Source organism: Eublepharis macularius, chromosome 5 (genome assembly GCF_028583425.1).
Source record: "Eublepharis macularius isolate TG4126 chromosome 5, MPM_Emac_v1.0, whole genome shotgun sequence".
Classification (NCBI taxonomy): domain Eukaryota; kingdom Metazoa; phylum Chordata; class Lepidosauria; order Squamata; family Eublepharidae; genus Eublepharis; species Eublepharis macularius.
Genome location: NC_072794.1, coordinates 127,669,188 through 127,685,719, shown reverse-complemented (window position 1 = coordinate 127,685,719; position 16,532 = coordinate 127,669,188). Strand labels below are relative to the sequence as shown.

Sequence of the window (16,532 nt, the reverse complement as noted above, 5' to 3'; positions counted from 1 at the left end):
CTCCACCAATGGAGGAAGCCAGACCTCTGTGAGGCAGTATGGAGGCTGCACTGGTGGGGGCGGCGGCGGCTGTCTCTAGGAGCAAGTGGCCCCTAGCCCAACACCCCACAAGCAAGTAAGATTGAAAGAAAAAAAATGAAACAGAAGAGTGAGCCCTCAAGGAGCCCAATAAGCTTGCACCCAGAGCTTTACTGCAGCTCTGAGACTGAGTTGGGGAAGAGCCCTAAGCTAGCCCACTACCCCACAAGCAAATAAGAATTGAAATTAAAAAATTAAACATAAGAATGAGCCCTCGGCTGAGGAAACCCAATAAACTTGTTCCCAGAGCCTTGCTGCAGCACAAGCCCCAAGTCTCCCTCTTGTGCAATCCAAAAAAATTCCCACAACAAGCAGTTCCTTCCTCGGTACTGCTGGCTGGAAACCGCAGCTCAGGGCTGGGTGTTCTATATACTGCTTGCTCTCATAGAGAATAATGGGAGCTCTCTGGTTGGCAGCCAGAGCTGCCTATCCAGGTTTTCAGGGCTAAGATTAGTGTGTTCCAAAGGCAGCAGAAGGTCTGCAGGCGACTCCACTATGTTGCCTAGGGAATTGATTGCTCTGCGCCACGATGTCTGGATTCATGGACCAACGGATTGATGGACTGGGCCAAAAGTTGTCACGACCGTGAAAAACACACGTCCCATGGGCACGAACAGCATTACAAACAAAAAAACCCCACGAACAGCCTGTCCGTCTATTCGCAAACGAGAGGTTCATGAGGCTCCATTCTAAATGAACAAGTGGTCATTGCTAGCCTCGTTCATTGCCTTCATCTGCCAGACAGTCTGGGGCCTTTCAATCAATTCTCCTGGCAATGGCAGGGACTGAACTCTGTCTGAACTCCTTCTGGCTTTCCTTCTGGCTTTAACCCTTCAAAGTACTTCCAGCAGAGAGTCCCATTTTTGCCGCTGTGAAGAGAAAATGACAACAAAGGGGGAGACCCATGCATCATGCTTCTCCTGGGGTGCAATCTCTCTGAAACTTGGGGGGGGGGGTCTTCAGAGGACAGTGATGACTATGTCCCCTGCAAATTTGGTGGGTATTGGGCATTGGGAAGGTCAGTTTGTAACCCCTCAAATTAGCTGCCTTCCAACAGGCAGTTCCGTTTTGCCACTGTGAACAAAAAATGACAGCAGGGGGCGACACACATGGATCATGCCTTTCCCGGGGTGCAATTGCTCTGAAACTTGGGGGGGGGGTCTTCGGAGGACAGTGAGGACTATGCCCCCTGCAAATTTGGTGGGTATTGGACATTAGGAAGGTCAGTTTGTAACCCCTCAAAGTAGCTGCCTTCCAACAGGCAATTCCGTTTTTGGCTTTGTGAAGAGAAAATGATAGCAAAGAGGGGGGGGACACATGGATTATGCCTTTCCTGGCGTGCAATCTCTCTGAAACTTGGGGGGATCTTCGGAGGACAGTGAGGACTATGTCCCCTGAAAATGTGGTGGGTATTGGACATTGGGAAGGTCAGTTTGCAGGGTGTTTAAAGGCCCTGCCCCTTGCATGTGGCAGGAAAGGGCCTTTTAAAGTCCCCCTGCCACCTGCTGGTTTAAAGGGATCTTTAAGGGGCCATGAACAACTAACAACGAACATGTTTGTGAATAGGATCATGTTTGTTACTGTTCATTGTGGCAACGAACAATCAACAGCTTGTTCAGTTTTTTTTCCCCATTTGTGCCCATGTCTACCCATGACCCGCCTGTTCATGAACACGGAACCTGGCCAGTCCGTGTCAAATTTTGGTCTGTTTTTCAGTCTGTGCCCTCCTCTAATTCTGAGCCATGCAACCAAGGATGGGGTATGTGATTCTCATGACAGTTCCTCTGGGCTCAGACCCTGTTCATAAACAGTTTCTAGAAGCCTGTAACTTCAAAAGAAGCTAGGGAGTTTGAAAGATCTATATTGTGCACAAAACTCTCAGCCAGAGGCTTCTGAGATAGATTTTATACAGATGTATCATTAAAACTATAGAAATAAAACAATAATTAAATGACAGCTGGAAACATAAAAGTCAGTTAAGTGCATCAAATCAGTCAATAAAAGCTGTTGTTGACAATGGAAACAACCATATATATATATATATTGTTGACAATGGAAACAACCATATATATAATTTTTTAAATCCTTCATTTGCTCTTAGTACTTTATCCTGTCAGAAATTATTTGTAAGAATATATATATATTCTTATATATACACACACACACATATATATATAAAAGAAGCATGAGAGGAGAACGCACACTCATGCTACAAAATAAACAAACAGAAAGTTTTCACCCACTGCCTAAAACCAGATTGAAGGGGAGTTCAAAAGCAGAGGCACCACTGCACAAAAGGACCTGCCTTTTTAGTGCTTGCACATCTTATTCTGAATATGGGGGCCCAGGGCAGGGCCAATGCAGGTGATCTGAAGCCTGATCTAGGCATGCAGTAGAATGCGGTAGTCATGAGGAGGCAGACTGCTGCTTAGAGTCGACTAGTAGAATGGACTGGATAAATTCAGAATGTGGGAGAGGGATTAAATTAATAATTGTCGTCTTTCATTCCTGTTTGGGAAATTCCTGGGGATTTGGAGATAGAGCCTGGGGAGGGCAGGGTTGGAGGAGGAACCTTGGTAGAATATAATGCCATAAAGTGCATCCTCCAAGCAGCCATTTTCCCCAGGGAAACAGAGATTAATTGCAACTTTTAATTCATGGGGATTTCCCAGCTCCACTTGGAGATTGGCAACCCTCCTGCTCAAATCATGAGCCACTTTTTTTTTACCTTTAAAAAGAACTCCTCTCCTTTATTTCAAATCTGGAAAAAAATGTTTCCCTGTATGACATTTTCAGGACAACCCTTTTCTTTTGAGTGAAAGGGAAGGTATGCCTTGTGTATGAGCAATATGCATCAAAAAGAAGATTTGACAATGAACATTCTGGAGCCAGTAGACATATCTGCTAATGGAAATATATATATATTCTAAGGCCAAACAACCTCTCTCTCTCTCCCCCCCCTCGCATGCACGCACGCACGCACGCGCGCACGCGCGCACACACACACACGTATATATGAGAAGGCCCTAGAAATGCTGCAAATATCTGTGATTTTCTTTCTACTGCTGAAATACAAATTGCATATTTACTGATGCAGATAACTATCCTGAACTGGGACCAGATGTGTGCATGTGTGTGTAAAGTGTCATCAATTCATAACTTACTTATGGTGACCCCCACATGGTTTTCAAGGCCAGAGACATTCAGAAGTGGTTTGTCATTGCTTGCCTCTGACCCTGGATTCCCTTGGTGGTCTCCCATTCATGTATTAACCATGGCCGACCCTGCTTAGCTTCTACGATCTGATGAGATCAGGCTAGCCTGGACCATCCAGGTCAGGCCAGATAGAAGATTATTATTGGATTACAGGGGGGAAGGGTGACAGAATGTGCAAACTGTTGGTCATTTGATGCACATCAGCGATTCTGATCTATATTATAATTCTGCCTGTGCTTTTGAGTAAGGAACATAATGCATAATGAAGCTGGTCGTGAATAATGATTATCATGCAATGTGCATGATAATAAGTCAGACCTACACTGCAAAAATCATGTATCTTCTTATATGGATGAGATCCAGAGGAGTTAGCCGTGTTAGTCTGTAGTAGCAAAATCAAAAAGAGTCCAGTAGCACCTTTAAGACTAACCAATTTTATTGTAGCATAAGCTTTCGAGAACCACAGTTCTCTTCATCAGATGCATGGAGGGCAGAAAGAAACTGGTCAAATATAGAGGAGGAGAGGGGAGGGGAGGAGGAGAGGAGGGATGTTTCTTTCTGCCCTCCATGCATCTGACGAAGAAAACTGTGGTTCTTGAAAGCTTATGCTACAATAAAATTGGTTAGTCTTACTGGACTCTTTTTGATTTTGCAACCACAGACTAACACGGCTAACTCCTCTGCAAAGGTGCTACTGGACTCTTTTTTATATGGATGAGTGTCCCCAACCCTGTAATGCCAATATCAGAAGGTGAAAATATCAATGGAAATAAAAGGACAGGTTCTACACAGCCCTCAAATGCCTTTATCTGTTTTTTTCTGCAATATCACTTTTTAAAAAATGTTCTGAGAGCTTTTTGAGGTCCTCTCTCCCAATCCCAATCCCAGGCATCACATAGAACTCATCCTGTGGAACGAAGGGCAATTAGCAAGGTTATGTTGTTTGCTTTTTGTTTGTTCGGCTCCTTGGGAATTGTGCATCTCCATGCCCAGCACTTGGGAGAGAACATCCTCATTCATCCTCAGACACCATCATTCCGTGCAGTTCATATCTGTCTCACAGCATGCTCATAGCCAAATTGCATTCTAATAGGGGGAAGGGCAGGTTGGATTTCATTTCAGGCTTAGCAGGTTTGCCCAGCCTCAAGCACTTTTATACCATATTTCTGCAATTGTATTATTTAGCTGTATGAGAACAGGGAAAACCCTTTTAAAACTGAAAATGCTACAAGGGGAAAGGGAAGGCCTAAATGATTCCATTCTGCTGTGCCTGGACTGCATTCAGATCCAGTGCAGTATAGTGCCTATAGCACTGGCTTCTGATATTTATCTCTTACTCTTTTATCTTGCCCTTCCACCAAGGAGTTTAGGGCAATATAGACTGATTATAGTGGTGTTTGTAGCAGTAAACACATCAAGTGAGAAAGGAAGATGTGTACCTCTAAATAGTCAGAGGACACGTACCAGAGATCAACAGCCAATTGTAGCTCCTTGACACATTTCCCCAAGTGCTTGGGAGCATCTCCTTTCGACACTCTGCATACATTGCAAACACTGCCATAGCTGTCCTTGTAAACACACATTACAACACAAAGCTTCTTTAAGCTCCAGAGCTGTCATTAGGGAAATCACTGCCTCTCACTCAGATCTACCCCACAGGATTATTGTGAGGCTGTACTGCTAATGGCAGGGTTTTTTTAAAAAAAAATTACATTGTTTATTGGAGCCATTATACTGTTTTATTGCATTACTGTTTAATTTTGAATCCAGTTTTATTACATTGTTTATTGTATGTATTATAATAGTTTATATTGCATTGTTTTTCAATTCTGTAATATGCCTTGAGTCTCAATGAGAACGGTAGACTATAAATGAAGCAAGAAAATTAGCAAATATAATTCACTTCTATTTGTTTTTGTAGTCAGTATTTCTAGGATCTTGCAGCACTGATGGTTATAGAACCTTTTCATCATAATTTTATAGGAATTAATAGTGAGTAGAAGATAAATGGGCCTTGACCTGGATAGTCAAGGTGAGCCTGATCTCATCAGATCTCAGAAGCTACGCACAGGTTGGCCTTGGTTAGTAATAGGATGGGAGGCCTCCAATGAAGACCAGGGTTGCAGAGGCAGGCAATGGCAAACAGCCCCTGTTAGGCTCTTGCTATGAAAACCCTAAGACTCATCATCATAAATCAACTCTGACTTGAGGGGCTCTTTCCACCACCAGAAGATAGATATACATAAAGTTGTCTTGGGTTACGTGCCCATGTTATAGTCTTAGTACATTGTAGCTGTGTATTTTACTAACATGTTTTCCTAGACTTGCTGTTCCTATTTACCAAGATTAATCCTTATTGTCTAGCACCTGCTTTTGGCAGTCCTCTCTGGTGTCCTCCTGTCCATATTTTGCTCCAGTACTGGCTTCTTGGGGATGCTGTCCTAAATTTTTGTTTCCATGAGTTGCTAATGCTATTGTTCTCAGAGATATAGGGTGCCTAGCAGTAAAATCTCTGAGTAGATAAATAGATACATCTTATAGATAAACACATATTCACAAATAATGGGCATAAACAGGGGGCAGCCCTCTGATTTAGACACACTGTATGCTGAAACACATTTTTAACTCTAGCACAATTATACTTTAACCAAAGGACCTCCCCCCCCCCGAATTCACTATTTAAATCAACAGGTGGCAGGAGTAATGAATCTCACACATTACCAGCGTGGCACAAAAGGAAAGAGCATTTCTCAGACATTTCTCTATTTTCATCGAAAAGATAGTAGAGGGCTGGATACACTTTCCTTACTCTAAGATAAATTTAACATTTTAGAGGATTGTTTTGGGGGTTGCTCCATGTTGAGAAATTCCTGGAGATTTGAGGGGTAGAACCTGGAGAGGATAGGGTTGGGGGAGGGAAGGGATTTCTGCACATTCTCAACAACTGAAGCTGAAGTGCCAGAATTTTTGAAAACAAGAACATATTTGAGTCTTTGTTTTTACAAAATATAGAAGCTACTTTTCACAAAGTTCCAAAGCAGTAGTTCCAAAGCAGGAAATTAAATAACTGTAAAGCAACCTTTAAAAGCAAAAATCAAACTCAATGTACTTCAAAAACACTAAAATTATCAGCAGCAGAAAAACAGTGGGGCAGAAATATCAAGACACTAAACTAATGGTCAACAAAGTAAAAATGTGTTTCCTTCCTCAAAGATGGTGTTTGGGCAGATTTATTGAAGGAGGGCATTCCTGCAATCTAAAGAAGTCACTGCCATTATTCATGGAAGAAAAGCTGGGCTTCACACAGACAGATAGGAATTCAATGCAGACCATTTTTGGTTAATTGTAAATTTTGAGCGGTTTGTGTTGGAGCTGCTCCTCCTTGTGATGGCCAAGACCCAGACCTTTTAGGGTTCTATAGGTGAAACCCAGCACTATGAATTAGGTCCAGAGACATACAGGCATCTTGCACAGTTGTTTGAATATTTGTGTGATGTTGTTTTGCTGACTAACAACTGATAAAATTCTGGCTGCAACATTTTGCACAGCTCAAGGATGATATTACAGTAGCCTAATAGTCTAATAATCTACACATCGCTGAATGACTCAAAAGCTATATTTCAATAGTCCAGTAGAGGATGCAACTGGTGAATCAGCTAAAGATGAGAAAAAGTTGATTTGGGCAAAGGAGGGCCCAAGAGCACCTCTAAGTTACAAAAAAAGAAATGGTGATCCTATCTAAGTCAGGCCTTTCTCCATTCTAACTAGAATTTCCCATGATTTTTTCCACTCTTCAATCTTGCCTGGATTGAGTTACAGATTCTTTGCCCCCTTTCCTGAGTCCAGCATGTCTTTAGAGTCTACATTTTCTCATTTAGAGCAGATTAAAAGGATATGAAAGACATTGTGCTCCATAACTCTGGGTGGTTTCCTCAACAGTTTCATGTAGATGTTAGAACACATAAATGAAGAAATTAAATCCCGAAGAACCAACAGAATACTTCCCCTGGGAAGCCGTCCCTCTATAGCACCTCCTGGAATCTGCTCCCCACAAAAGGAATTGAAGCATTGCAAAGCCATGTTCCCCTCAACTGACAGGAAGGCGCTCTCCACAACGCACGTACAGCTCTGGTTCAGTTTTTTCTGTAAAGACCTGTGTCCATTCAACCCACTCTTCTAATCTTCGAAATGGAAAGAGACACAACACAGATAAGATTAAATGGGAATTTATGTTTAGAAAAGAATTAGTAGTCCAGGAATCCTGGCAGTGTTGAGGGAAAAGAAAGGATGTGACATATTTGGATGCTCAGGCGTCCATCACCGCTACTTCACCTTTAAGCATGTAACTAGAGTGCATTTTTCCTATCAACTGACAGTGATTTGTTTTGTAAGGTCTGAGTATTTCAAATGCTATTATTCAAGTTATATAGTCAGCCTGTCTTACAAAATCACTGGCAGTCTTCAATGTTTAGCTCTGGTACAGTGAAAATTTTTCTTTTACCTTCACACATTTAAAAAAAAAAGAAATTTCTTAGAAAGTATGAAAGAGCTATTCCAAACATTAATGTTACATCTCCTTTTGGATATATATAGGGCTGTTTATAAGTGCATGTCTGACCTCGTTTAGAATGGTATAGAATAGAGTATGAGTTAAATGAGCATAAAATCTGATATATAACCAGACCAGCAGCTATAGAAACAGAGACCTCCTTCCCAATTCGTTATTTATTTAGAAAATGTATATATTGCCTCTTCAGAAACCTGCTTGAAGCGGCTCACAGAATAAACTTCTGCATTTGGCTTTCTTAAAATTGCTCCCTACCATCTTTGACTGGTTATCTCAGTATAATGGTCAAAAATAGACTAATATTCTCTGTGAAGTTAGAGACTATATACATACTTCATTAGTACAAGGCTGATATTTCCTCCTCTTCTCTGGCTGTATACAGAAAGATCTGATGCCACAGTTGTAAGCATAATTTTTACTACCTACCAAGCTCACAGAAGAGCTCTACATCCCCATTAGAGGTGGGCACAGACTGGAAAATGGACCAAAATTTTGCACAGACAGGGCCAGTTTGGCATACATGAGCCAGTGGGTCATGGGATGCGCCTGTTTTTACGGACACAACGAACTTTGGCTGGTCCATTGGTCCGTGAAACCAGACATCCCGGCACCGCGCAATCAATTCCCTAGGCAATGTCGAAGCCACCTGCAGACCTTCTGCTGCCCTTGAAACACACCAATCTTAGCCCTGAAAACCTTGATAGGCAGCTCTGGCTGCCAACCCGAGAGCTCCCATTATTCTCTGTGAGCGTTTAGTATATAAGACACAGTGCACAGTTTCACTTTTCAGACCGCAGTTACTGAGCAAGGAACTGTTTGCTGGGGGAGTTATTTTTGCATTGTGCGTTGTGAAAGGGAGGCTTGGGGCCTGTGCTGCAGCAAGGATCTGGGTGGGAGAAAGTTTATTGGGTTTCCTCAGCTGAGGGCTCCATCTTCTGTTTAATACTTTTTCCTTTCAATTCTTATTTGCTTGTGGAGCAATGGGCCAGCCTAGGGCTGTGCCCCAACCCAGTCTCAGAGCTGCAGTCAGGCTCTGGGTGCAAGCTTATTGGTCTCCTTGAGGGCTCACTCTTCCGTCTCATTCCCCCCCCCCCCTTTCAATTCTTATTTGACTGTGGGGTGTTAGGCTAGCCAAGGGCTCTCTGCCAATTGCTGCAAGCCAATGCAAGTCAATTGGCATTTGTGACTCCTATTCTATGTACTGGAAGTTTCCGTGGGGTGGCCACTTTGGGGATCTGTAACTCGGATGTCTGAAATGCAATCCTGGCCAAACTTGATGGGTGGCTGGAGGAGAGCCTGCTGAAGACTTGCGGTGAGTTTGGTGTCTGTGAGTGTGAAGGGGGGTGGTGGTCCCAGGGTCCCTGGAAGTGACAGACCATGGACCAATGAACCGGTCTGCGAACCGGGGCAGGTCCATGAGTGGTCTGTGGTCCGTGAAAATCAACGGACCACGGACCAAAGATCCCTGGGTTTTTCCTGGTCCATGCCCGCCTCTAGTCCCCATATCAAGTATAACAAGACAGGGCTCTACAAGAGTTGTGGGAGAGGAAAACAGTCTGGAGATCTCCACCTCTCAATATCTTTCCCCAACAGGATTTTATAAACTCTCAGATACCTAAGCAGAGTAATTGTCAGTAATCCATGCTATCAACAGGCCAATCTGGTCAGGGGTTACCCTTTTTCTTTGAGACTAATTACAAAGCAATATTATTCTGCATACCTGAGGAGTACTGTACATAGAGACCCCTACCTTGTCTGTGAGTGGCCTGGTTTTTCTGCCTTCAGTCTTGCCATCTTTGCTATTTAATATCCCTATTAGATTTACTATTCAGAAGAACATAAAAAATATTTTATACTTTTGTTATCATTCATGAATCTCCAATTGGTGGTGTAAGTATCATCATCAATATTACCTTTTGTCAACAGCTAAAATCATACTAACCTACACAAAAGTCATTATCTATAAAACATTTGGTTTGTTTTATGTTTAGGGAACACTCAGTCTTTGACATCCTCCCTAGTCTATGGGTGGTGCAATAAATATATTGCATTAAGGTGCAGTTTTAAATGGGTGGAGGTAAGGTAGAGTCAAATGGAGAAAAGCTGAATTAAGTTACTTCTGCACAGAACATTTTATACTTTTCACTGTAGGGCCTACCTTGTATAAGGTGGACAAGAGCCAGCAAAAGTTAAGTGCTTGTTTGATCATTGATTGACTTCAGGCACGTTGCATTGTTTCCCCATCAAAATCAAAATGACATAGAACTTTGGCCTGTCCTTTCCTTTTAATGTATACAAATACCAGTTCTTTGTAAAAATGTAATGTGTGTGCATAACAACGGTATGCCTAAGAAACTGAGTATAACATCAAGACACAGGCCTGGGAGACTGTATCGCATTCAGGCTTTCCTCTGCTATAACTATGCACAGCAGGAAAACAACCATTTGCCATTGTGTGCTGTGTGAAACTGTTCTAAGAGACTGGTGATCAGTGACAACCTGGTAACACTATTTTAAAAAAGCAAGCAATCTGGCCAAAATATATCTTTTTGGAAATAAAAAAAGATCAAAAGGAACTCTACAATTTTATTTGCCGCCATGGATTTACTTTTCTGTTTGTAGATAGAAACTGAAACATAGACCTGGAAAGAGATCCCAAGGGTCATCTAGTTCAATTTCCTGCACAGTGCAGGGAATTTACAGCGACCTCCCCCCCCCCCCCCCGCTCCCAATAACTCTATGCCCATAGGAAGACAAAAAACCTCCAGTATCCTTGGTGAATCTAGCCTGGAGGAAAATTCCTTCCTGAACCCAAAGTCGTGATCAGCATTACCCTGGGCATATAAGAAAGGGCCATGAGAGCCTACAGATATTGTTTCTTTCTCTGAACACCGCAGTCCTAACCATCATTGTGCCATGAATCATAGCAATCAAATCTAATTTTCAGTCAACTATGTGGATATATTTTTGGTTTTGCTCCCTATCATGCACATTGGTCCTACCAGCAATTGTCTTCCCAGTCATCTGGCAATTTGTGAGCCCTCATTAAAATGCCCTTATGGTGGCTATGCCCAGGTAATGAATGGCTTTGCATCATGTGTGAATTCATTTTTCCATTTTACAACTGCTCTAGTTTTTAGGTTGTATTCAACAAAGCAAGCATCACTGCATATTTTGGGGCATTCCTTGATTTCTTTTTGTCTAGCCATATACTATTTTTGTTCCTTTTCAAAAAAATAATAATGACTTCACTAGAGAAATCTATAATTGGATCTTTCCAATATTTCTTCAAGGGAAATAGCAACTCTATGGGGGCCCTATTTGAAGCCATTCAATGCTGTGTTTGGAGGGAAGCTACGGGTATGTGTGTACGAGTCCTCCATTTGTGTGGTTATTCCCATCAAAACTATTTGTTATTAACTGTATTACCTAAGGACTGCTAGAGTTTTCTTTCAAGTTTTAAATGAGATGGAGGCTTGTTAAAACTTTCTAAAAATGCAAGCCTGGTGAACTTTATTTTCCTTTGTCATCTGGCCATTGACATGCTACGGTGAAATGCATGATTCTCTTTTATATAACAATGGCAGTTGCCTAGCCCTGCCCCTATGTAATAACACTGTTCCTTATTATCACTGTGATGAATACTCACTTTAGGTTTATTTGCTTCTACCCGTTCATGAATGGGCATTATATTTACATCCTTTCAGTTGGGAAGGCATTCCAGAATTGCTTATCTCTGCAGTTTCTTATCAGTGTTCCATCAGAACTCATGAGAGATTACCATCTGGTTTTAGCAACTTATTGCTGTTCAGGTGCCTGCTTGAAAGGCACTTTAGTTACACAACAGTTGCCTACATTTTACATACATCGCCAAAGAATGAGATCCTTCTAAATGTCCCACATTTATAATGTACAATTAAACTTGAGAAGGGCTTTGTTGGTGAATAGTTTTGTGCAGAACTCGAAACAAATACACTTATTTAGACTTGGTATTTCCTAAGCAACCCAAAATCTGTGCCAAGACATCACTTACAAACAATGCCATCCTAAGCAGAATTACACCCTTCTAAGTCCAGTGAAACCAATGGACTTGGAAGGGTGTATCTTTGATTGGAGCTGTACTAGTAGCAGAAAGGAGATCTCTACCTAATTTTAATTGAAGTGAGCTTTGAGTCACAAAAGCTTATACCCTGGAAAATGTTGTTGATCTTTAATGTACAACTGGAATCAAGTTTTGCTTTATCTATTACATTGCTTTCCCATTGAATGAGGAATTTTAATATGAGGGAATATGTTGATGGCTGCTTCAAATTGGAAATACTTTAAGAATTGTATGTACTTTTATGCCATTTTAATGTACATTTAAATAAATATTGTTCATTGTTCAAAGTGAATTTGTATGTAACAACTTTGATGAGTTGTATGGGAAAGAGAAACATCAACATTTTGAAACAGGGTACAAAATACATCGAAAAGACACATCTATTTGGGGGGGTATATAGTGTTAACCAAGTTTGCTGTGCTAAGCCTCTGTTCTCCATGATTTTAATTAATGAAAACAATGCTAGCTGATAGAACAGCAAACTATAGACAAGACAAACAACAACTCAACTTGTTGCTGCACTGAGGTATTTTAATTTAATCACAGGTATTTACTCACTTTACACACACACTTTAAATATACACTCTTCTATAATGAGCTATGGCTTGATAGGGCAAGCTGCACCAACTGAAATCTGGACCAAATTAGATATGCCATTATTGAATTCTGTGCCTTTCCCCCAGCATTTAGCAATACAAAAAAATCAAGCCTTAGAAACAGATTCAAGAGAAGGGTAGCAGGGGAGGGATAGGTTGTGTAATCCTTTCCCTTTTTTCCTGCTTTATAATTCCATGGAGGGCGGGGCGGGGGGGGGAGGATCCCAGTGTCTTTTCTCCATAGGGAAAAACCAGCTTGAGAAAAATTATCCGCCTCCCCCTATCTTTTTTACTTTAGATGCGAAAACAGTGTGGAATGACAGATTGGAGGAGGGGGGAGGTTTGAGAAGCCCCTACCTCACTATTCTTCTACTCCCAGTTGCAAGCCTTCTGGGACTGCTTTTCATTTTTAAAAAAAGAGTTGTGGAGCTCCAGTTCATGTCTAGTTTAGCTCTAAGGTGTCCATTACAAGCTTTGATAGATCTCTCTGTCATTTACAGCAGCCTGTATGGCTCTTGCATTTCAGATCCAATCATGTACCTCAGAAGCCAATCCATATAGTCAATTTTTTCTACATGGAGATATTTATGTTGAGAGAAGGGTGGCCATATTTGTCTTACTTTTAGCTCTTAATAAAACCTTTCAAAAGTCTTCTGTTCTCATATATAAAGAGAAACATAATGATTCCAAACTTTTAATCCAGTTCTTTTACCAGGAAACAAATATTAAAAGCACTCAGTTTGAAGCAGAAATAACTAATTTTTATCTACCCGATCAGTACCAATATTCTTTCTTGCTAATGCTTCTCTTTCAAGTTCTCTTACCATTAACTATTTCAAAACGAACACTTCCTTGGATTTCTGTGCTATTTCAGTGCAATTAAAATCCAGACCACAAAACCACCAGCCATATTCTAAGGCAAGGAAATTAGTTCTTGAATAAATTAGCAAAGCCAATTTTCCGCAACGCCTAGCCAGGCCCCAAACTCCTGACCAACACTAATCTTGCCTAAAGAGTAATGCTTTAATGGAGAATATTTGCATTGTGAGGATCTGTGGTATATTTACAGCCTACAATAAATTAAGAACAGCCTACAATAAATTAAGAAAAAACAAACTTATTTTACCTAGAAAGGATTATGTTATGATATTGTGAGATTTTTTTTTTAAAAGAGCACCTTATTTCTGTGCTTAATTCTTTATGGCTCACTTGCTGAGTGACTTACACTATAATACCATCCTAAGCCCATTGACTTTAGTGGTCTTAGAACGGTGTAAGTCTGCTCAGGGTGGCACTGGGAATACTTTTTTTTTTTTTGCTTTAACACAGTCTTTCCATTTGCAGAATGCAATTCTCAATGTTCATTTTTAAAGAGAAGTCTGTACAGTTCCCATTTAAGAAAAAATTTGATTTTATGAATGAAAAAATGGTTCTTCTTTACCTATTATTTCGTTTCTTTTCTAAGAAATTGAAATTCATAGAGTTATTGATCTGAGAAACAGATAAATTATCCTATACTCAAATAACATTATCTGATTTAAAAGTTCTTAGAGTTCTTTGGTCAACCATCCTTTTTATAGGATTGCCTTCTGCCTTGACCCTAGGAATTACCAGGGATATTACATAAAGCTTTCCCATTTCTTTCTTGTTAGTATTCTTAACGTCATAATTGATATTGTTGCTTCTCATAATCACTAAAATGTTTGCAATTTTTCTGTGCGTAGCTTAAGGTAATGAAACCCTCAGGAGCCTGACAATGAAATGGTACATTTAAGTGATTTTAGCTCAGCTAAGTCATTGTAAAAAAATGTCGAAAAGATGATGCTTCACAGCTCAAATAACAGGAGGCAGTGTCAAATGTTCCAAAATTAGTTTTTAAAGATCTCAGTTTTTGTATAACAATTCCATTAACTGGGCAATAAGAGGTTCGGCTTTAGGGTTTGGTCAGTAGTTCTGGAATACAATTTAAGAACAGTCACATGAAAAGTTAATTGTACCTCCATTATATGGTATATTTCCCCCCTCAAAATCGTTTACTGATTGAGCTGTACAGAAGCTGACACAAAAACTATAAAATAAAAACATCCTGCTAGTTGGAACATCACAGACTCCCTAGATCTGTGCCATAAACAGGTAATAACACTTTCTGTTTGACAGATGCAACACAGAGATGAATTAATTTACCCGTGCAACCCTCTGCCTTGGGCACAGGTCATTTCCTTTTTGTAGGTAAATAGATTTAAAACTCAATCCAGATAATCTCAGATTTAATTTATAATTTAGGATTTAAACCTCATTGATTTTAATAGGAAAGACTTAATTCTCTCTTGGAAGTCAATGGGACTTAAAAGAGCTTAACTTTGGTTGGATCACACTTGTTCTTTACACAACTGACTTCATGAGATTAAATTACAAGAGATTCACAGAACCATGAGGCTAACATTTCCCTGAAGACTACCAACTCCAACCCTCTCCCTTCTAAAAAAATCAGTCTCAGCATAGAAACTTCTTCCCATCACCCTGTCCCATCAGTATGCATAATCCAAATCTAAGTCCTTCAGTTTAATGAGATTTGATTGGGCTATAGTCCTATATAAGGAGAGCATTTCAACAACATTTCCACTAGATCCCAAGGATGGAATCTCCAACATTTCTAATTATATGACCATCATACCGAAAGCTGTAAGACTACCCTGGCATCATCAAAAACAGAATCCCTCAGACAGAACCAAACACACCAGTTAAGGTGTCTTCCAGACACAAAAATCCAACCAAGTCCACATATTTGCAAGCTCAGAAGCTGTTGAGTGGGCATTGGCCACCAAAGTTGCATGAAAATTTATCTGACAGAGAGGGAGTCCCTTGCAGTTCAGAACAAAGATAGCAATTTACCTCGATTAGACTGGCCTGCATTTGATGAGAGGGAGGACTTTTGCTTCTGCCGTTTGACTGTCATCATCACCTGCTCCTGAACCCTCTGTTTTCCTGTACCCCTAGTTTTCAGCTTGTGATCCGAGGGCAAAGCTAGGGTTGAATTGGCCTGGTCCTGGAAACACTCATAAGCCAGTGCTGTTTTCAGTGGAGAAGGAGAGTGAAGCATGATTGTAGTTGCAGTGAGGTGCGATGTCACCTGTCTCTCCTTTGAAATTAAAAAAAAGAAGAGTAGCAATGGCAAAAATTCTTGATTTGGTGTAGAATGTCAGGGATCCTTCCTTGCCATACGTCCCTCGGCTGACAGCTTCTCTTTCCCCACACTCTGCTCTCCGGTGTGTGAGCAGGCACGCCCTCTGCTAGACTGGATATACAGCCTGTGCCTGCACACACCCACAGCTGTACTCTGGTTGCAGAGACCAAAGAAAGCACAATACATTCTCCCAGGTGTTGCACTTGGAAATAGCCCTGCACTTGGAAAAGTCAACACCCATGCAGCAAGGGATAAAACAGCCAGGATGGGTGGGTGATGTGGGATATAAAATAACAGCAGAAGAAGGAATCATGTCCTATACACTTCAGCTTTGCATTGCTGTTGATCAGTTTGGCCTTCTTGCCTAGCCTCTTTCATTGCAGTTTCATGGTACATCTTACCCTACAATTCACTGGATATACAGCTTCTCTCTTCTCTGCTCTGAATAGGTATCTAATTAGGAATCAGTTGTTTTATTTGTTAATGATGTTTGCAGAAAGAAAGGTTGGCCTTGAAGGAATCCTGTTTCTTGATTAGACTTTTTCTAAAAGAAGAGAATGTTCTACATTAAGGCCGCTCAACATGGAGGTCAATACGGGCCAAGTTCAACATTTCTCTAAATAATTTCAGCAAAAAATTTGCTCATATATCCAGAAAGAAGGGTTCGTAAAACAAAATCAGATTCAGAACTATAAGTAAGTCATAAAGGAGACAATAATACATTGTTGGCTCAGTTTAGATGCAAGGTACATTTATTAAAATATTGGAGAGCTGGCCACAAAAATTGTG

The 16,532-nt window shown here is 40.8% G+C and overlaps 1 protein-coding gene across 1 annotated transcript in view; it reads right to left on the bottom strand.

The window, feature by feature from the left end:
* Positions 1 to 15,848, bottom strand: part of PKP1 (plakophilin 1) — a 72,939-nt gene extending 57,091 nt beyond the window's left edge. The window contains exon 1 of the mRNA XM_054980652.1: positions 15,452 to 15,848. Within this exon, the coding sequence (XP_054836627.1) occupies positions 15,452 to 15,659 (208 nt within the window). The 5' untranslated portion in view covers positions 15,660 to 15,848. The remainder of the gene's footprint in view (positions 1 to 15,451) is intronic.
* Positions 15,849 to 16,532: the final 684 nt, after the last annotated feature.